Source organism: Xenopus tropicalis, chromosome 8 (assembly GCF_000004195.4).
Source record: "Xenopus tropicalis strain Nigerian chromosome 8, UCB_Xtro_10.0, whole genome shotgun sequence".
Lineage (NCBI taxonomy): Eukaryota > Metazoa > Chordata > Amphibia > Anura > Pipidae > Xenopus > Xenopus tropicalis.
Genome location: NC_030684.2, coordinates 69,984,199 through 70,006,471, shown reverse-complemented (window position 1 = coordinate 70,006,471; position 22,273 = coordinate 69,984,199). Strand labels below are relative to the sequence as shown.

Here is a 22,273-nt window from a genome sequence, read left to right as displayed (position 1 = left end):
GATCTCCCCCACACCTACGCATTTGGTGGCATGGGCATTGTAGGTAGGTGCTGGGCTCCCTCTACTGCAGGTGTCTATTTACTCTGTTGTTACAATTCCGTAAATGTCAGTGACTTTTCATTTGAAAGATAGAACTTATCATCTCTTCCTTTCTTGTAAAATGCTGAGAGATACTGCAAAATGTTGTTTTATGGTAAAACTACAGATTCAAAAAAGGCCAAACACCTATTTTAAAGGTTGGAGAGGTGAGAAAGGTATTTCATTTTTGCATCTGGTGACCAAACCTGAAAAGCACAATTGTAAAAGAGCAAAGAGTTATAGTGAATGCTTTACTATAGATAAGGGAAGCGCTAAACCATTCCTAGCATTTTTTATTCAAATTCCGCCAGCCATTGGATTTGTGACAAGAAAAGTCCCCAACTTATAAACTAACATCCAGCCCACTGCTCCCCAAACACATAATCACTTGGAAAACCATGCAATTTTGCTTATGTACCGTTAGTTGCATGTACACACCAAGCCCAAGTGGGGGGCCCAGAGAATCAGCAGAAGTGATGTCTTTTTCATAAAGCTTTTTGCTAAAGCTGCAGGGGCATTTTAGATATATGTTTTATAGCACCTATTCAGAAGGGGAAACATCATATAATGGGTTTCTTATCCTTTAAAGCTCTGGACATTTAAATGTAAAACTTTTATGTTCACACTAGTTGTCCTTTTATTTTTTTATCAAATTTGAATATGTCATTTAGGTTTCAGATGTGTGGAATCTTTTGCGGTATTTGGAAAAATCCTAAATTACGGATTTGGTGTACCCCTACTGTAGATGCTGTAGGGATAACGCAAAGTCGGTACTGTTGTTCAAGACTCTCCAAGCTGTCAGCTCACAGCTATTTCACTAATCTCCATTCTAACCCTTGCATTCTAGCCTTTAATCTTTGTACCCAACAAGTGTCACTACCTCACCTACAGTAAACTTGTTTGCCCCAGCCAATTAACACCCCCTCTCCATACCAGTGCAAGAAGTGCACTGGTGTGGAGAGAATGGGTTAATGAATGGCTGCGGCTTGCAGTACAGAATGAGGGACTGCAAAGGGTTATGTTTGAATCCCTGTATAGTCAGGGTGGATTGGATCATAAATGAAAGGTCCAGGTTACTGGTGCTAATGATGTATTGCTTGTTTTATAGAGATGGCGGTTCCCATCCCAGCTAAAGACATTGCTGATCTGTTGATGAAGGAACTTGCTTTTCTTTCTGGTAAGTAGGTTGTTGTACTCTGCGTCCTAGTGTTATCATGTAATTAAATCCTCAGTATGAACTTGTAAACTGCTTGGCAAAGTGATACCCAGTGTTTTATACCTGACTCTCCTGCGCCATGTAGAAGTACTTAATAAAACATTATGGTTGTTTAGCAGCATCTAAGGTTTCTGGGTTGGGATAAAGTTGTCCAATGTCATTTATTCAAAACAAAAATTAATGAAAGTTATTTCCATGAAATAATCAGAATGTACGAGATATGCAGTACATGCTATGTATTTATTTGTGTTAGTTGTATAATGTTACATAGGAATATATTTTTAATAAAAAAGGTATGGACCTATAATCCAGAATGCTGGGAACCTGGGGTTTTCCAGATAAGGGGTCTTTCCTTAATTTGAATCTCCATACTTTAAGGGGGTGTTTTTTCAATATTTGAGTTTGATTTCTTTTCATGATTCAAGGTTTTTGTGTGCTGAAAAAACACGAATCTGAATTATGTTTCAAAAATTTGAATGTGTGGTATTTATTAAGTGCAAAAAACCCAAAAACTCAAATGTAAAAATTTGCCATCTAAAAGCTTGCAAGCTCCTATAGAAGTCAGTGGGAGTTGTGCTAGGCAAAGTCAAGCCATATTTTCAATTCGATATATTCAGGTTTTTTTTTAATCTTTTACGTTTTTTCGAGTTTATAAGCGAGTTTATAAGCGAGCATTCGATATGCATTTAGAAAAACAAACGCACAAACTCGAAAATTGACAAATAAGCCCACTAGTCTACTAAAAATCATTTAAACCTATAATAAACTCAATAGGATTGTTTTGCCTCCAATAACGATTCATGATATCTTGGGATTAGGTACAAGGTACTGTTTTATTATTACAGAGAAAAAGGTTAGCACAAGTGTACAGGTATGGTTGGGAACATTTCCCAATTATGACCTTACTTATGAATATCTGTGCATTTTTTTGTACTTTAACAAACAAGCTGGACAAACAATATTGCATTATCATTAAATCTCATGTCTCATCTCATAATCTGCAAGAAATTCTGGTCTATCTTTGCCTTAGCTCTGACTATCGATCAAACAAGTGTTTTTGCTATTTAATTATTCAGCTTGTGGGCAGATTTTACAATATCCAAGTTTTAAAGCCAACCTTTATAAATTGTAGCCAAAACAAGCGCCAAAACCAAGCCACACCCACAACAAAGAGGAAATAAAACACAGGTGCTAGGAACATACACATCTACTGCAGCAGGTCAAAATAAATTGAAAGGTAAAGTGTTATAAAAAGTTTGCTGTGGAATAAAAGTGAACCCCTAAACAGGTAATTATTGAAAATATAAGTTTTATTATCAAGGTGAACCCCCCAAAATTTGGTGCCTTCATTTCTTTGCCCGTTATCAGTGCTGCATGTAAGACCTGAGGCGGATCTCAGGCCCTGCTGCTCCGAATCATTAATTCTGGGTTCTTGAACTAACAATCACCACAAATAGTAGGTCACTAGTGCTCTGGTGTGTTCTAGAAATAAAAATGATGCTTACACTAGTGTGTGACTGTGTCTGTACATATCATTATTAACATATTAACTGGTGCATCTACTTTTATAAGGTGGTCGGGGAAAAGACAATGGTTGGATCATCACTCTTCCAGAAAATGCCACATTCAATGAATTTCCAGAAAGTGTTCTCCAGAAAGTATTAACATACCTAACCTCTATTCCAAGGTACTGTAACAGTACTTATGTAAGCTTATCCTGTAGGATTTTGGTTCAGAGGTGTCATTTAATATTGAACTTTTTTTTAAGGTTTTTATTCTTTCATTTTATAAACGATACAACACAACTAGGTGTTTTTAAAGCAGCATCAAATAGGTCTAGTAACAGAATAGTATGCTATTTAGAGAACATTAGCAATCACACTTGAATTTACGGCCCCAAAACATTGCAAGATAATCAAATCTACCAAGATATTCATCAGGCCCTTACTGGGCCTTCTAAATATTTCCAAACTAAGGAAAGGGCCAATTTAGGTAATTTTGTGTAGATAAAAGCAGCATTTTTTAAGGGATATAATAAAGGGGTTACAGATAGTGTACCAGTAAGGTTGAATAAAAGGAGCCATTGCAAACTGTAAATGAAATCTGAAGAAATTGGGAAGCTAATGGTAGAAATACAATGATTTCTGTTTTGTTAGTTATCCCTCCCTTAGGATAAACAGAACAAAACCATGTTCAAAAAAGTCTTAATATCAATCTGTTTTGGTTTTTTTTCTTCCAGTAAACAAGGCTCAGATGTGAAATTTATTGTAATATTGGACAGAAGGTTGGATACATGGACGTCTGTAAGATCAACTCTCCAGAAATTGTCTGTAAGTTATTCCTTGTGACCCATAGGTGTATTGTGGAAAATTAAGGAATTTTCAGGCTTCTAACTCCTCCATGCAGCAGACCCCAGGACATCTAGTCTGAGAGACACAGCCATACCAATCTACCCAGCAGAGGACAGCACTGGTTCAAGCTGATTTTTTTCAAGGCAAAGATGCCAAATCGAGCCCCCCTGAAAAAAATCCATCCGATCACTACATCAAGAGTGTCCCCAGTGCCATTTTCTCAATAGTGGCTTATGTATGGGTTTTAAAAACAAATGTTTTGCATAGCTTTTTTTTTAACTTGGTAGACAATGGGTAGTGCAAAGTGTTATAAAATATGTTTCCCTATACCTACTAATATGTGTAGATAGGTACCCTATATGCATAGGAATTTAAGAATATTAGTTAAAAAGCTTCATTATAGTACTAACCACTTTACTCCAGACATGCAAGGATGGGACAGTAATAAATAGCAAAGAACTTTATATATATATATATATATATATATATTATTCCAAGCAGTAATACTGATCAATAAACATTGTACATATTACCCAAGGTATTATGTTAGCACAGGACAGTGCTATGGCAGAGATGCCAACTGAAGCGATCTAGGTGCATTTTGGCCATGTCGCCCTTGCTCCTAGTCCACCTTAACCCCTGCCATGTGTCCCTGCTCAGATGGATATCATGGGCTTTGGGTGACATTTGTGCTAACTTTCAAAAATTTCCTTGGACAGTCCTGGCAAGCTTACTTAAAAGGGTTAGGGTTAATCAATATTTGGCTGGATTTGGGGTAGATCAGTTAAGTAGCTTAACTGGGTGCAGTTGGGTGAGTTGGTGATATGGCCTAAAAATGAAATTTTAATTTAAAAAAGTTAGCAAGTATGTATATTACCCCAAACATGCCAATAGCACAATGCACTCATATATTTTAAAGTAATTTAATTACTAATTCAATCTAAAGTATATAATAGTGCACATCTGAATAAACATTACCTTGCAGATCTTGTAGATTAAGTGATTCCCTACCACACTGTGTATATATACCCCCTGTACCTGATTTCCACTGGCAGGGCTGCCAGCACAAATGATACTCAATACTAAGTTAGCTGGTCCCTCCCAACCACAGGGCCCCAATTATTAGCCCACTGGTCTCCAGGGAAAGGGGCCTTAAAAATGAATGGCGTGCACATGCACAACTTTATTCCATGACCATCCCTGACCACGCATAATTATGCCAAAATGTTGGCCACAGTTCAAACCACAACTCCCACAAGCCCCATTTTCTCTTGGCTCTGTCCATGGCACTATCTGGAATCATACATCTTAATATAGGAAGGTGGATAGGTGGGGTGGCCTAAATTGTCCTTTTTCAAGCTGAAATGCTGGGAGGCATGTTGATACAGTATATTTTATTAGTTTTCAGTTAGTGCATTTTATAACATATGTGACATAACTTAAAGGAGAAGGAAAGGTAAAAACTAAGTAAGCTTTATCAGGAAGGTCTATGTAAATACAGCCATAAGCACTTACATTAATGCTGCATTGAGTTCTCTATCAAAAGAAACACAGGATTTCTTGTCTCTTCTTTTGTAAACATGATGTTCCAGTGTCTGACTTCCTCTCTCAGAAACAGCCTTAATTCCAAGGGCCAGAGTCTGTGCAGTTCTCTCTTCTCTCCTGCTCCCCCCTCCCACCAGAATGCTAAGAACTCCCTCCCCCCTCCCTTAGGAATGTGTGATCTGAGCTGTAAGGGCTAGACTGCAGGCAGGCAGGAAGCTACTTAAAGGAGAAGGAAAGGTAAAAACTAAGTAAGCTTTATCAGAAAGGTCTATGTAAAGCAGGAAGCTTCCTCATAGTCATACACACTGAGCATGTACACTGGTCTTGGTGCAGGAGCGAGGCATTATGGGAACTTTCTTTACAGAGCTCAGTGGGTTTTTTTCTATGATGATCATCTGAACGGGTGAAATATGGGGAGACTTAAGGGCACTATTGAGACAACTGAAGGTATGCCTGCAGCTTGAGATTAACTCTTTACTAGCCTTTCCTTCTCCTATAAGCAAACAGAGAAAGCTTCTAAAGCTGTTTACTCCGGTATGGCAATGCTTTCTGCAGAATAAATATATTGTTCTAGGTGGCACTAATGTGGCTAATCTATTGGCAGTAAAATACCAAAATGACTTTCCTTCTCTTTTAGGGCAGTGACACATGGGAAGATTAGTCGCCGGTGGGATGGCATAGCGGCACCACGATTTGCCATCCGCCCGAAGTTTCCTCTCAAAGCAACTTTGGCAAATCGCGGTGCCGCGTATGCTATCTAACTGGCGATTTACATTCTAGCCGGTGGGATGGCATTGCGGGGAAATTAATCGCCTGTGACAGTGAAGGTTTGTCGCACGGCGACTAATCTCCCCAAGTGTCACTGCCCTTAAAGGTGCTTAGGGCTTCTTTTAAACCAAACCCCTTGAAGTGTATATGAACAGATAAACCATTTTTTTTCTGCCAGACAGTATTTATCTGTCTACAGCCCTGCATTTAATGATTACAATTTGAAGGTATGACCTCATCAGCTAACAGATATTCTCCAACATCCCTCTTTAAAATGGTAGTATCATTGCATTGTTTTCTGAGGCCATACAGATGTCTAGTCTCAGTATTTTATTGGATATTTTGCAAGGAAAACACCTGATGCAGCATTTATCAGTCATCACTTTGAATAGCATGCCTTGCAGCGCCTGTCTAGCACCCATGTCAGGGGATCCACCTGGAATTATCTGTCTGCCTGTACAGATTTTATGGATTGTATTCAGTTTTTGCCTGAACAGCCCACACACATTGCACAGTTGCACAAAAAATACCCAGTGTACAAAAGTAAGAAACTATAGGTTGATGGTGTCCAATGTTGTGTACATATGACAACACAGGGCTGGAGAGTATTTCATGGTGGTGCATGCTTAAAAATACTCAAAGGGGTAGTAAACAGCTACATTTGCCTTTGTTTAACATAAATATAATAAATGGGGCTTGTGTTAACAATATTTTCTGCATATTCCTTAATTAAAAATGTTCTCTGTTCTCTTACTACTACCCCTGCCTCCCCCTGTAATCAGAAAGGTCTACTAACATAGACACAATGAGCTCTGTATAAACATGCACCTGCCCACCGGAAGCAGCCTGCATCTCTGAACGGTCACCTATAAGTTGGAAAACAAAAGCAAAGATTGGTTGCTATGGGCAATGTCGGTGGTGATGTTTGTTTCCAGTGTAAATAAATAAACCCCTTAAAGTTGCTGGCACTCTGGGCCTTCAATTAGAATGGAAAATGCATTACCAGTGATAGGTGTTATGCTCCATGTAAATAATAGCAAGCATTTTATTGGTTGCTATGGGCTACTGCACCTGGACAAACATAATGCCTTTTAGTACATACCGAGAAATAAAAGTACATATTAACTACAATTTCAAAGCTAAATGTTGCACTTTGGAATGTACAGTGCAGCTCCCCAACTGTGTATCACCAGGTGAATGATAATTGCCCCCAAGGTATGCACAGGGGGAGTATTCACTGTACCATTCAGCAGCTGAGTAATATGTCATATCTTGTGAGCAATTCTTGTTTGGTGGGGATAGTACTGTTGTAAATGTGCCATAAAAGAAAATGTATTACAAATTTGCTACTCTAAATTAATTTTCTACTCTAAATAAAAATATATTAGTAATTGTAACTTCTACATCATTGTAAATATGACCTACAGCTCAGCAGTTCTATAAGAGGATAGCTGGCTTGCTGTCAGTCCAAGGGTTTCTTAAATAAACAACCTGCAGGAACAGCAGAGCTGATGAGCAAAGCTTGCATTTAGCAGTTTAAACCATTAAAAAAGATTTGTATAAAATGTAAATGGGCATCTGGTAAGTTTCTTTAGTTATGAGACTACATATGACACACATTTAACTGTACAGGTATGGCATATGTTATCCAGAAACCCATTATCCAGAAAGTTCTGAATTACAGAAAGGCCATTTCCCATAAACTCCATTTTAAACTAATAATTACACATTTTAAAAATGATATCCCTTTTTCTCTGTAATAATAAAACAGTACTTTATACTTGATCCCAACTTAGATATTGTATATTTAATCCTTATTGGAAGCAAAACTGTTCTATTGGGTTTAATTATGGTTCATATAATTTTTAGTAGACTATGTATGCAGATCCAAATTACAAAAAGACCCCTTTTCCGGAAAACCCCAGGTCCCAAACATTCTGGATAATCGGTCCTATACCTGTACTGTATATTTAATGCTATGAAAATCAATTTGCTATCTTTTCCAGTAACTAATATTGAATGTATGTTAAATATACACACACATTATATATAAATGTATATGTTTTTTATTATAACAGGAAAAAATAATAAATATAGATATATGTATAATAGGTTGCAGATGATGGAAAAACTAATCTGTAAAAACATACATTTTCATTATATTGTTATTAATGTTCCCCTATGACACTACTTTTCAGAATTGGTTACACATTTTATAAATGGCATTTTTTTAATAACAAAAAACAAATTGTTTGTGGGGGTTAACAAAAAAAAATCCATGACCTTTTCTATTGCTGGATTTTTTTAAAAGATTTTTTCCCTTCTGGCAGTGTAGGGGTTAAACATTAGCCCCCGTCCATCGGGCTATTTGAGAGCCAGGTGTGTATGTTTGGGCTCTGCCAGGACAGTGCTGCTCCGCTGTGTGGCTATGTTAGCCAGTCAATGTGTGTCTGCTGGAGATTAACATGAACGCTGGCGAATCAATGCAAGGCTCGTAGACGGAGCAGTTTTGTCCTACACTAGTTCCTTTTCGCAGTGCTGTGGTTATGGAAGCAGATGCAGCAGCAAGCCTGCCACTGTCCTCCCTTCAGCTTCTATTAGGCATCCAACAACCAGCAGATCCTATATCACCAATGCTTTCCTGACAATAAAGAGAAAGAGCTTGTTACTTCTGCTAAGCACCGAGATGGCCGAAGGAAATCTCCCAAGAGGCTCAATGAGGTTCCGAAGGAATGCGGTAAGGTCTCTGTCTGCAGTCTTCCCAACACATCCCAAGTTCAAATGCTCAGATACTGCAGCAGGGAAGAACCCTCAGCCTCTGGCACAGACTGCTGAGTAGTGATGTACAGGACACATAATGCAGATTCCATTCTGCAGGAAAACAGCCAAGTTTGTCCTGTCATAAAAGCAAGCAGGCAGTTCCGCATAGAGCCTTGTAAATCTCTCGGGCAGATATACCTGCATTAATGTCTGTGTAAATGCTGCTCCTCTTGCCTGCTGCCTTGCTACAATACCAACAAACAGTGTGTCTACATAGAACTCTTACAGAGCTCCATTCACTTGTATTTCTGACTCATTCTATTCATTTATACATTTTTTACTTACTGTAATCCAGTGCCTTAAGCATGCTTTTAAACATGCATCTAATTCTTCAGAGTGCAGTGATAATAAACAGATATCAGTGCTCATAGAATGCTCTTGACTTCTTTAAGTAAAAAGAAATTCAACTACAAAAGTGCTGTTTTTTTCTATTTCATTGCTATGTAAATGTTTACCCTGTATGGACAGTTTCACAGTAATATTATGGCAATGCTGGAACTAAGAATTGCCACCAGATGCCTGCTGCTGATTCTTACTTAATTGGAATGAATTATATAGTAAGAAGCTGTGGGATGAATATTGTGGAGTGACTGACAGCCCAAGCAGAGATATTTTTGCACAAGGGTAATGCAGTGACATAAATATGTAGTGAAGTGGTTAAGCTCGTACATGTTATCCTGCACTGATTCTGCGCTCACACTGCGCAATAACTTGCATTAGAGATTATCAGCATGTCTTTTATACCATATTTTCTGCTAGTCAGTATGAAAGTTAGATGTTACATGGGGACTCACAAATGCAGTGCAATGTCCAAAGTGCAACATCTGGATGCAGGTTGTCATGCGTTTTGTATCCACAATACCATTCCCCCCCCAGAATACTAGCATTGGGTCCACTGCAGCTTGTGCATCAATATGGACATATCATTAGCAGACATATTTTGTAAATAGCATGAAAAGTCATAGCAAACTTTTTTTCCCTGCTACAATATTTCCAGCGTCTCTTTTACTTGGTGCAAGTCAGTTGTGGCTATTGGCACACACCACTAAGGGGAACCTGGAATTAATGCCATTTTCAGGATGACGGTAATTTTATTGTTCAGTTGCTTCAGTTCATGTTCTGTTTTGTAATTCATCAGAGCAACTGAAGGGTGCATCAGTGCTTGTTGCATGTTGCAAAGGAGAGTGCATGGTTATGTATGTATATAGTTATGTATATAGTGTCAGTGTGCTCAGTTTTGTGTCCATTTTAGTTCTTAGTACTTGTTCTTGCATTTGTAAATGATCACTGTGGTGTTTTCTGCTTATGCAAATTGATCAGTAGCAAAAAAAACAAATATTCCCTAGCATACTTTCTAAGTGCCCATTTGGTGATTTTACATTGATACATACTACAGGTATGGGACCTGTTATCCAGAATGCTCGGGACCTGGGGTTTTCTGGATAAGGGATCTTTCTGTAATTTGGATCTCCATAACTTAAGTCTGCTAAAAATCATTTAAATATTAGGTAAACCCAATAGGATTGTTTTGCCTCCAATAAGGATTATTTATATCTTAGTTGGGATCAAGTACAAGGTACTGTTTTATTATTACAGAGAAAAAGGAAATCATTTTTAAAAATCTGAATTATTTGCTTATAACGGAGTCGATGGCAATTTGCCTTTCTGTATTTCGGAACTTTCTGAATAACGGGTTTCCAGATAAGGGATCCCATACCTGTACCATTAATACCCTTATATATTATACAAAACCTGTTAATACATTATTTAATTGATTTCTGTTGTAATATAAGTCTATGAAGATTTTCATTCATCCAGGTCATGGTATATCTAGTATAAATAAATTTAAAGCAACTGGACTTGTTAAGTAATCATTGAAGACGTTTCACTACTCATCCGAGCAGCTTCTTCAGTTCAACTGAACTGAGTTTTTTGGACTGTTTGATATCCATTAAAGAGGGGGGTATCTTGAAAACAGACGTATACAGGAAACCCACTCATACGGATCAATATCTGTTGTTCGATTCCCACCATCCGCTGGAACACAAACTGGGTGTCATTAGAACTCTACACCACAGGGCGGAAAGTGTAACAACTGATACAGAGTCCAAGGACAAGGAATGTAAACATCTCAGAGGAGCACTGAAAGCTTGTGGCTACCCAGACTGGGATTTGTCAAAACAAGAGCAACTAAGCCCAACAGGAACACCAAAAGGAATAACCGTCCTGAGGCAGAGAGAAGGCGCAATATAGTCATCCCATATGTAGCAGGAGTGTCGGAGAAACTCAGGAGAATTTTCAACAAACACCACATCCCTGTGTTTTTCAAACCTGGCAACACACTGAGACAAAAACTTGTACACCCAAAGGATCCAACACCAAAGGAAAAACAAAGCAAAGTTGTATACGCAGTCCAGTGTAGCGAGGAGTGCACAGACCTTTACATTGGTGAGACAAAGCAACTGCTCTCCAAGCGAATGGCTCAGCATAGGAGGGCAAATACTACAGGCCAGGACTCTGCTGTATTTCTACACCTAAAAGACAAGGGACACTCCTTTGAAAATAGCAACGTCCAAATTTTGGACAAAGAAGACCGCTGGTTTGAAAGAGGTGTAAAAGAGGCCATTCATGTCAAAGTGGAGAAACAGAGGCGGGGGACTTCGACACCATCTGTCTGCTACATACAATGCTGTTCTAACATCTGTACCCCGGCAGTTTCAGAACTCTTCACACATCCATTCATGCAACTCTAACAAGTAACACCTGCTTTGAAGAGTTGCATGATACTTTGGTAATCCTTTCAAAGTAACTCCACGGCATTCACACCTCTGTGAGTTTCAGATGTCACCTTTCTGAAGAGTTACAAAGTGCCATTGTGATTGGATTAGTGGAAGAGTATATATGCTGAGGACTTCCCATACCAGTCAGTTGAACTGAAGAAGCTGCTCGGATGAGTAGTGAAACGTCTTCAATGATTACTTAACAAGTCCAGTTGCTTTAAATTTATTTATACTAGATATGTTGTAATATAACTTCCCTCTCTTTTCTAATTCTGTTTCTTTACAGAAGTTTTAATATATCTCTAGTGGTTTATTACAGGTTAAAGTAGTGGTTCACCTTCAGATACAGATACATTTTTAGTATGTTATAGAATGGGCTATTCTCAGCAACTTTTCAATTGATCATAACTTTTTTTTTTATAGTTTAATTTTTTGCTTTCCTCTTCTGACTCCAGTTTTCAAATGGGGGTCACAGACCACAGTAGCCAAATACTAGGCTAATGCTAGGTTAAATTGGTAACCAGATAGCTGCTGAAATTCCAAACTGGAGAGCTGCTGAACAAAATGCAAAGTACTGTATATACTTGAGTATAAGCCTAGTTTTTCAGCACCCAAAATGTGCTGAAAAAGTCACCCTCGGCTTATACTCGAGTCGGGTGCCATGGTTCCCTCTAGGCTAGCACCCTCTCTCCTTTGTGTGCAAATTAGGCCACCTGCAACCAGACCCTCCAGCGCCCTGGCCTAGGCTCCCACTAGCAATACTTATTTGCCCTTACATCTCCTCCGGGACCGGGTCTGCTGCCAGTTTGCCAATGTGCAATGAGCGTGGGGTAGTACTCATATTGTTTTTGTTGACCCTCTTCTCCACTTACAGAGCTAGTTTACTGTTTTTCTTTGAAATAAATATTGAAAAACATATACCCCACTGATGCCTCAATTTATGTAATTTTATTGGTATTTATTTTGATTATTAAAACTTAGCAGTAGCTGCTGCATTTCCCACCCTAGGCTTATACTCGAGTCAATAAGTTTTTCCAGTTTTCTTAGCTAAAATTAGGTAACTCTGCTTATATTCGGATCGGCTTATACTCGAGTATATACGGGTAAGTAAAAACTGCATATAATAAAAAATGAAGACCAATTGCTTATTGTCTCAGCATAGCAGCCTGGATTTGCTGCCAGCATGCAAAAACACAGCTTTCTGGAGTAGGAGGAGCTTTACAACTTAATACTAAATGATATAAATTTGTTACATTATTACCCTTATTCCAATTGCCTTATTGCAGTTTGTAGTGCAAATATAAAATAGCAATGTTTCCATTCTCAGTATGTTAGCAGGGTGCCCCAAATATGTGGTGCGGCCAATCAAAATGCAGTTTTTAGAAGTAAGTTATGCCAAGCACACAGATATTTTAAAATATTTTGCTTATGCACATTTAAGCATTGAAAATTTATAACAAAATATGGCAGCCTATAAAAAGTTTCTGTGTTTGTATAGGTCCCTAGGAAATGGAGGTTGGAGGCACCAAACTGGTTTGTTTGTATAGACCTCTTTTTCCCCTTGGTAGCGGTATTTTAGCCAAAGGTGCAATTACGGCACTTCTTAAAAGAATCTATAATTTTTCCCAATGCGTAATGCTACTTGGCCTTTGACCTATTAGAAATATGATCTCTGATTTGGAATATGGGAGGCTTGTGTTTCCTGTTGTGTTCACTAAAAAGACGTGTTGATTCTAGTAAAAAAAACCAAAACAAATACCGTGGCTCTATAAAGCCTGAACAGTTCATGTTAATATTTCTGAAATTTGTTTGTTTATAAAAAATATTCCAAAATATTTTTAAATTGGGGCCAATGTAAGCCCTATGACTTTAAGGAAGTATTTTATCTTAAGGTGGCCATACATACTCTGAAAATTTGTATCAGTCAGGGGTACAATAGGAGGCCCATCTCAGCATTGGGGAGATGGTTTGTAATATGGATCCATTTGTCCTTCTGGCCAGGCAGTTGGGTATCACATGGATCACAGCCTGTATGGTCACCTTTAAATGTTAAGGATTTGGATTTGTGCTGAGGAGTAACTCCCTTTGCTTTTTGAATCTGCTCTAGATGGCTGTTATGGCTACTGTATAAATAACCTCTGATTACTTTTTGAGCGATTGTTTCTGGTTGAGCATCGGTATAAGTACAGACAAGTGGCTATACTAGATATAGTGTGACCTATTTGGGACAATCTCAATTTTATTCCTGCTTATGACAAGTTAGTTCTTGTTCTTTGTACTGCTTGAGTTCAGTCTAGAATTTATCCTATCATTTATGATCCACCCAGTGTGCCCTACACAATGATTTTGCAGTACGCCCTGACTTTTCCATTTACCTGCATCCAAGTCAGTTGTGACCTTTTCTCTGTGTGTAGTGTGGGTTTCTGCTGCCTGCTCGGCCGACTTTACCCCTGGACATAAACCTTTCTAGGCAAGTCTGCTGCCTGATGTTTACTAAAGTGTTTAGCAGATTAGGAGCCCAATCAGATCTGGAGCAGAAGGCTTAGGGCCCTAAAGTGCCTCAGGGAAGAACAGAATCGGAAGAATTTTATTATCAACATACTTCCATTAGCCAACTCAAGTAAAGCATTTGTTTATTAACATAGCATAACAATGAAAAATGAATAGGAAATTAGATTTGACAGAAGAAGATTTGTTAGTCTTTCATAATCAGTTGCATTTAGCATTTCTAGTCAAGGGGCTGTTAGAACTGGAATGATTTGAAAAATGTATTGAATATTGTTTTTACTAAATATCCTTTATTTATATAGCATCACACAGATTATTCATTACTCACTGCACAAGGGTGAATTTTATCAGTAGCCACTTAACCTGCAGCATGTCAGTGAGAACCAGAGTACCTTGCAAACTCCCACACTGCAGATAGTGCAGGTCAGAATCAAACTTAAATGGGTTTTCCACCTTTGAACTAACTTAAAGTATGATCTAGAGCAGGGATCCCCAACCTTTTATACCGGTGAGCCACATTCAAATGGAAATAGTGTTGGAGAGCAACACAAGCATGAAAAAGGTTCCTGGGGTGCCAATAAGAGCTTTAATTGGTTATTTGGAAGCCCCTATGTGGACTGGCAGCCTATAGAAGGCGCTGTTTGGCAATTACACTTGGTTTTATGCAACCAAAACTTGCCTCCAAGCCAGAAATTCAAAAATGAGCACCAGCTTTGAGGCCACTGGGAGCCAGATCCAAGGGGTTGGGGAGCAACATGTTGCTCACGAACCACTGGTTGGGGATCACTGATCTAGAGAGTGATATTCTAAAAAATAAAATTGCAGTTGGTTTTCATTTTTTTACCATTTGTGGTTTTTGCATTATTTATTTATGCCAGAAGCTTTGAAACAGTTTAATTGCCAAGTAAATATTAACATAATATATAACAAATGAGATGTTGATTCCCTAGTACTGAACAGCAATTTTTTAATTGCTGCATGTTTGTGGTAGGGATTTCTATTAATATTACATACAGCATGTGCCTAGAGCAGAGGCCATAAGCCTTTCCAAGTTGAGGACCCCCTTTCCAGTCCAACACGTTTGGCTAGACCTTCCTTATTCTATTACAATGTTTCAGATACCGTATATAATGCTTTGTTTAAACTATTCTATTTAACTAGCCAGTCAGGAAGATTTGCTAGTTTTAATGTGTATTAAGATTTGCAAAGAAGATTAAACTTGCGATTTTCAGAGCCATATTATTTATTTTATGTATTAAAAGTAATGTCTGCAGCTGGGTATTTCACTGGCTGGACTCACAGTGATACTGCTCCAGTGATTTATATTGATCTTTTGCAGTATTGTAGATGTGAGGAGAATAGGTATTAGATCTATCTTAACAAATCGTTAAACACCAATCTGAGGTTCTGTCATGCCTTCCACAAGCTGAGGATGGTGATTTATAATTAAAAGTCCTTAATTAGCTACTTCGATATACTAGTTCTAAGTTTATTTATGAGTAACCTTAGGTTCTCCAAACATAATCACATAGCTTTCATTTTCTTTAAAATCTAATACCATTCATATTCTGAGATCTTGAGGACAGGGATACATACTTATGGGGCATTTGTACATTTTCAGTCTTCATCAAAGCTGGGCAAATTGTAATGCTGACAAACTACCACAGCTGCTGACTTTTATATGCTTTTGATGCATTGAAGGTGCATTTATGCACTGAATGCAGTTCTGGTTTGCCCAGTGATCCACAGTGGGACACCTGGAACTACAGCCAGGTCTAAGTTGGCAGTAGGTCCAGGATTACCCAGAATCAATGGCCTCACCATTCAACAGAAGAGGCAGGATGGATACACTGACATAAATGAATTATGGCAGTATGCCCGTTGCATCCATTTTAGAGTGAACACACACTTGCAGGTGCATTTGTGAATGACCCCTAAATGGTCACATTATGGCCAATTGTTCTTTCACAAGTTTGTATGGTATTTACTACATATACTTACTAATGGAGTCTGGTGTAGTGTAGTACTTTGCAAGCTAAAGCTTTGAGGGGGTTTGTCATTCATGAGTTTACATGTGCAGCATACAGTGCATTATGGTGAAGTAGAAGGTGCAACATGGGATCAACTCTAGTTCTTCAGTTTGCTTTTAGTAAATATAATTCTAAAAACTTGTTGGCCATGCCTTAACTGCCAAAATTTCCTATAACAGGAGAGGAAAGTGTTCAGTATTTTTATTATAATATATTAAAGTTTACTACTTAATTAACCAAGTTTATTTATTTTCTGTTGTTTGGCTGCAAATTATTTTGTTTTAACTAAAATGTGTTTAAGAAACAAGGCTTGGGCTTTGTTTATGTTGGTGAAAAATATATGAAAAGTGGAGTATAAATAGAGGTGGGTAAGGAAGGGAGTCTAATGAACCCCTTTCATATTCCTTACCCTCTGCCTAAAGTGACCCCAGAAATGTAGTCAGTTACCATCCCCCACAGTTTACGGGAAGGCGGGGAACCAGTTTTTTCTCCCAACATGCAAACTGAAAGTAGATCTGGTGTGTGGTGCACCCAGGCTATTGCCTCCTGCTTCCTTCTGTCACACATATAGTTTTGGGAATTACATATGACCTCCTCAAACTCTCTTTTCATTTCCAACACCGAGGAATATGGGGATGGGGGTCTGATATAATAAACCCTATTATTTTTCATTGGGTTATATTATTCTTCTGGGCTAAGGGCATCCCAATGCACCTCAAGGCTTCCTCTTTGTTTAAAATGTATTATCAACTAGCTTGATAATACATTTTCAACTATCTATTGCTTGATTCCTGTGGTGCTTGGGTATTTAAGGATCCACTTTTTAGTAATGCATAATACCATGTATTAAATTATTTTCTAGAGATCAAATATGTCTGAGTGCAGAGTTTGCTCAACTATTGCTTAAACATTCATATTGTTTATGTTATCACAGCACTCGTTTCCTGGGAATTTACACTTGGTTTTGGTTCTACGGCCAACGGGCTTTTTCCAGCGCACCTTTACTGATATAGGATTCCGCTTCAGCCAAGAAGATTTTTTATTGAAACTGCCGGTAATGCTTTCTTTCTCACACAATTAGAGTTATGGTTCAAAAACTGGAATATCTGGTATTTATTATAAGTTTATTTGTTATAAGTGCAAAGAACCTGAAAACGTGCATATAAAAGCTTGCGAGCGCCTATAGAAGTCAACTGGAGTTCCTAGGCAAAGTCAAGCCATATTTTCAGTTTGAGATATTTGAGTTTTATTCAAGCTTGAAGTTGAAAATTCAAGGTATTCAAGTTTTTTTTTTACAGGCGTTTACTACATTAATAAATAAGTGATCATTCAATATGCAAGTTTATTCAATTTAGAAAAACAAACTCGAATTTACAAACTTGAAAATTGATAAATAAGCTCATTAGCGATCTATTTCACTGGGGGGGGCAAAATAGCTCTTTTAAAGTTCCCAATTGCAAATTATACAGTGCATATTGAAATTAAAAATGTGTAGGACTAAAATAGGAATCAGTCTATCCACCATCTTTGCCAGTATTAATGTTAACATGCACATACAATGATTGCATAGGCTTTTTAATTCATCAATGCTCACTATTCTGTTTGACATTTCATTGGGTTTTATCCATCCTGAGCCAGTTGTTTTTTTTGATTGTTTTATTTGTTGATTGTTTTTTTAGGTTGTTATGCTGAGCTCTGCATCAGACTTGTTACATTACATTGATGAAAAGCAGCTAACACCTGAGTTCGGAGGTACATTCGATTACAGGCACAGTGACTGGGTTATTTGCAGAACGGTGGGTTTCATGCAGTGCTACTTTATTTATTTATTTATTTAATTGAATGAAATATCTAGTCTCAGCATCTTCTTCCCCCAATCCCTATTTGTTTTGTACAAATTACACTTTTTCCCATTAGCCAATTATGAGAATTAACATTATCTACCTGCATGCTATCTGTTTTTAAGTGTTTACAAACAGAAATTCTGACACAGGGAGTGGTGTGGATGTTTTTTTCAGCCATTTTTTATCTGGAAAATTCAAGAAATATTAAAAAAAAACCTCTAGCACAGGGGTCCCCAACCGCCGGGCCACGGACCAGTTCCAGGCCCTGGACGGGTAGGCACCGGGCCGCAGCGGTTCCCGCGTTGCACATGTAAAGGCTCAAAATAGCGTGCCACACACAAGAAGGCGCAACAAAATGCATGCATAAGGCGTGGAGAACATAACGCGTGCACAAAGGTGCAAATAAAGCGCACGCCCGGTCCCTGGCGCTAAAAAGGTTGGGGACCCCTGCTCTAGCACATTCTGGAAAACAGGTCCCTTATCTATAATGAAGAGAAAATATCCATATAGCATTTATGTAAGAGGTTACTCTTGTTTCATTTGTTCCCAGGCTATAGAGGGTTTTGCACTGACTGTAAAGGAGATTGCACAAAGGCTACAGTCTTTTGGGACAGAACTGGCTGAGACTGAGCTACCCCGGGACGTGTATTCAATTGAACATATTCTTGCTGTTCGCAATGAAAAATACTTCCAGCTGAAGGTATATATAAATAGATTTTATGAAGACAGATTATAGCAGCAATCACAGGAGCAGGCATTTCACTTTATGTATAGTGTATACAGTCTTGGCAAAGATAGCATGTGTTAAAAAAAACAACCAAGCCTCCATGATTTCAGTTAAGATCAACATGATCTTATATATCTTGTGGAATGTTACCATGCTAGCCTGTCAAAATGTTACAGGGTAACCCTTCTGAAATAAAAAATAAAAAAAGTGATATAAAGGTGATACCTTTATTGGCTAACTAAGATAACCATAGCAAGCTTTCAGAACATTTTAGTTCCTTTTTTATCAGCTTGAAAAAGGAACTAAAATGTTCTGAAAGCTTGCTATGATTATCTTAGTTAGCCAATAAAGGTATCACCTTTATACCACTTTTGTTATTTTTTATTTGAAAAGGTTTTTTTATTTCAAAAGGGTTAACACTATGCAAGGCAAGAAGCAGTACACAGTTAAAGAGTTTCTGTTTTCATCATGCTAACTGCGGTGATTTGGTGGATACCAGTCTGATCACAAATGTCAGAAATGGATTAGGGTGTTTATTTTGGCATAATCCCTGTCTTCCTCTCATCTGTTTAGTGGTATTATATTTACAGACCATTGTATTGATGGACATTATATAATCATTTATGGTCAGTTCACTAAAACAGTAATGGCCTTATGTTTTCTATGTGGATCAATAGTGACTCCATCTACTCATAAGTGCAGGAATCACATTCAGCATCTTGGCAAGAACAACCAAGTAAACAACGGAAACACACTGTTTGTGATGGAATACAATTTGGCCAGAGCAATATATGTAATAGTTTGATTAACAAGGTAATCTTATACTCTTAACAAATACTTATATAAAAATACATACATAACATTAATATTAAACATCAGTGTCATATAACTGTTCTAGCAGTGTACTTTTAACCAGATGTCTGGATTAAATTAGATCCACATTGCAACCATATCAATACACCCCTGCCCCCCTAATCCAGCAAAGGGTTAGCTTGATGGTTAAGAACTTTATTTACAAATAACTTTAAAACAGTTGGTGATTTAAGCAGACAGGCAGACAGTTGCTAGGGCTGATTTACAAAGATAGATGCTAAATAGCACAAGTATAGTTGCCTGTGGCAAGCAAATGATGTAAAATCTCTGAGGAGTAGCAGGCTTAATAAGAAGAACATTTTCTTCTTCAACTGTTCTGTAATATACAGTACATAAACCCTCACTTGCCTAGAAGCACTCACATTTTGTTTGGTTATTACAGGAGGGCATTATGTCAGTGATGAGAGAAGGCAGCTTGCTTCTGAACAGCTTGGATGGGCCAACCCCAACATTAGTGGAAGAAGGGCAGCACTGTGAAAAGAATGGGGACTGGGAGACAGTCCAGAGGTTTGTAATGAGCCTCCACTTTGGGAGGCTATAAATATGAATATATTGTGACATAATAATATATATAATAAATAATATATATTTTTATATGTTCAATTTAGTAGGGAAAAGGTTATTTCTAGTAGTATAGGATTAAATGTATATACTATAATGTGTTATAGTATATATAGGTATAATTCACAATATTTTTGAGGAATCAGCCTAGGAAGGTTCTCTTCATCAAAGAATAACCAAATCAATCTATTTGTTTTTTTCCCTCCAAGTGCCAAATAATAAAATGGTTAATATGTTTGAAGTGCGTGTTTGTCTTATTCATCATGATGGCAGTACAGAGCAGGAACAGTTGAATACTTCATACTTCCAGTGGTTTCTGCTAGTGAAAGCAGGGGTCTTTGCATTCCTCACACAAAAGCCTGTACTGGTGAATACTTTATATAGCCACAATAAATAAATACATGCAGTATACACTCAGAATAAAACAAAGTATTGCCATTATATAAAAAGGAGAAACACTTACAGCAAAGCCAGCACATTTCTTAAATGCAATTCAGCCTAAATCATTGCTTTCTCTTCAATTTACCAAGGAAGGATTTAGGGAAGGTAATCTGTGGTTATCCATGTGATTAAATTACAAATGCTTAGCTTCCTCCATTGGCCAGTATAAAATCCTTCGTATGGAAATTTTTCCAAGCACCTTGAAATCCTGTTACACATCCATATAATGATTTGTATTTGTACATTCTTTAGGCCAATTAGATGTGCTTAATATAATGAGGTGCCCGTAGAGCTAAGCAAGGTGACACAGGCTGTGTAACATTCCCAAGCCCAGTGCTTATTTTACATTATAACCAATTACATTTTGCCACAGATTTGGTAAGCTGCCAGCTACTACTGCACTTAATTAAAAAATAGCATTACCAATCGCACACTAAAATATGACTTTTTATAGTTCCATTGTAACAATTACAACACATTTATAAGAAGAGAACATAACATTCACCAAATCAGAAATCATGAATTCTAGAAAAGTAGCTACACTTTATTACCCAAAATTCTTACTGATACTCATGCCAACGAGGAAGAGATTGAATTACTATTTGTGTTTTTCTCAGTATAAATGCGCTGTTGTGTGTGTGTAAAGAGCCAAGGGATGAGTACCAGCTAGGGTATTCATGGCAATAATCTGGAGCCATTTATGTTTTTGAAATTAATGTGATTACAATTAAAAGAAATTACATGAATACATATGAGGGATGGCAATCCCTTGGGATCATTCATAATAAAAATGGCAGCAGAGATTGCTCTTTGATCATTTATTATATACTATAACAATCACATTGTGTTTTGTTATGATGTAGTGGGGCGTTAATATGTTGTATGTCATATACTAAATATACCCAATTCATTTTTATGCACTGTGCCCCAATAAGGACTTGTTAAAGGGGTGGTTCACCTTTAAGTTAACTTCTAGTGTGTTGTAGCATGGCCAATTCTAACCAACTTTTCAATTGGTCATTATTTATTTTGTACAGTTTTTTAAATTATTTGCCTTCTTCTTCAGGTTCTTTCCAGCTTTTAAATGGTGGTCAAAAACTATTGTTGGCTACAATTTTATTGTTATTGTTACTTTTTATTACTTCTCTTTTCTATTCAGACCCTCTCCTATTCATATTCAAGTCTCACATTGTAATTTGGACCCTAGCACCCAGGATAACAACTAAAATTCGAAACTGGAGAGTTGCTGAACAAAAATAAAATATTTTCAAAAAAGCACAAATAAACAAATGAAGACCAAATGCCTCAGAAATTGTCTCAGAATATTACTCTCTACATCATACTAAAAGTTAACTCAAAGGTGAACAACCCTTTTATTGGATTTGTTTCTTATATATATATATAGACAGCCAGTTGGTGCACACCACTAACAATGATTATACCTGGGTGCAAGAGCAAATATACATGTACAATAAGACAAAAAAGTACCTGACCTGTACTGTCTTTTCTCTGCCTCCTGACGAAAGTCCCTGTGGGGGACTGAAACATTGAGGTCTGTAATGTTTCTTTTTCATATTTTGTAATAAAATGTATCTTTTTTCAAATAATTTAAATCCTGTGAGTGCTGACACTTTTTTGTCTTATTATATTTATATATATCTATATATGCCCCATGTCATATCTGTTATATATTTGTATTATAAATGACATACATTTGATATAATTTTGAAA

The 22,273-nt window shown here is 37.4% G+C and overlaps 1 protein-coding gene across 3 annotated transcripts in view; it reads left to right on the top strand.

Annotated features, from left to right (window-relative positions):
• The window catches only part of mcf2 (MCF.2 cell line derived transforming sequence), an 80,190-nt gene that overhangs the window by 16,881 nt on the left and 41,036 nt on the right, over window positions 1-22,273 (top strand). For 2 of the 3 annotated variants that reach the window (XM_031891319.1, XM_031891320.1), the window contains exons 2-8: window positions 1,187-1,255; window positions 2,867-2,981; window positions 3,534-3,624; window positions 17,031-17,150; window positions 17,776-17,892; window positions 18,491-18,640; window positions 19,923-20,047. In XM_031891319.1, coding sequence (XP_031747179.1) covers window positions 1,187-1,255; window positions 2,867-2,981; window positions 3,534-3,624; window positions 17,031-17,150; window positions 17,776-17,892; window positions 18,491-18,640; window positions 19,923-20,047 — 787 coding nt within the window. Of the gene's footprint in view, window positions 1-1,186; window positions 1,256-2,866; window positions 2,982-3,533; window positions 3,625-8,063; window positions 8,696-17,030; window positions 17,151-17,775; window positions 17,893-18,490; window positions 18,641-19,922; window positions 20,048-22,273 lie in introns of those variants that run through there. The other variant, XM_031891321.1, reaches the window with a different exon arrangement.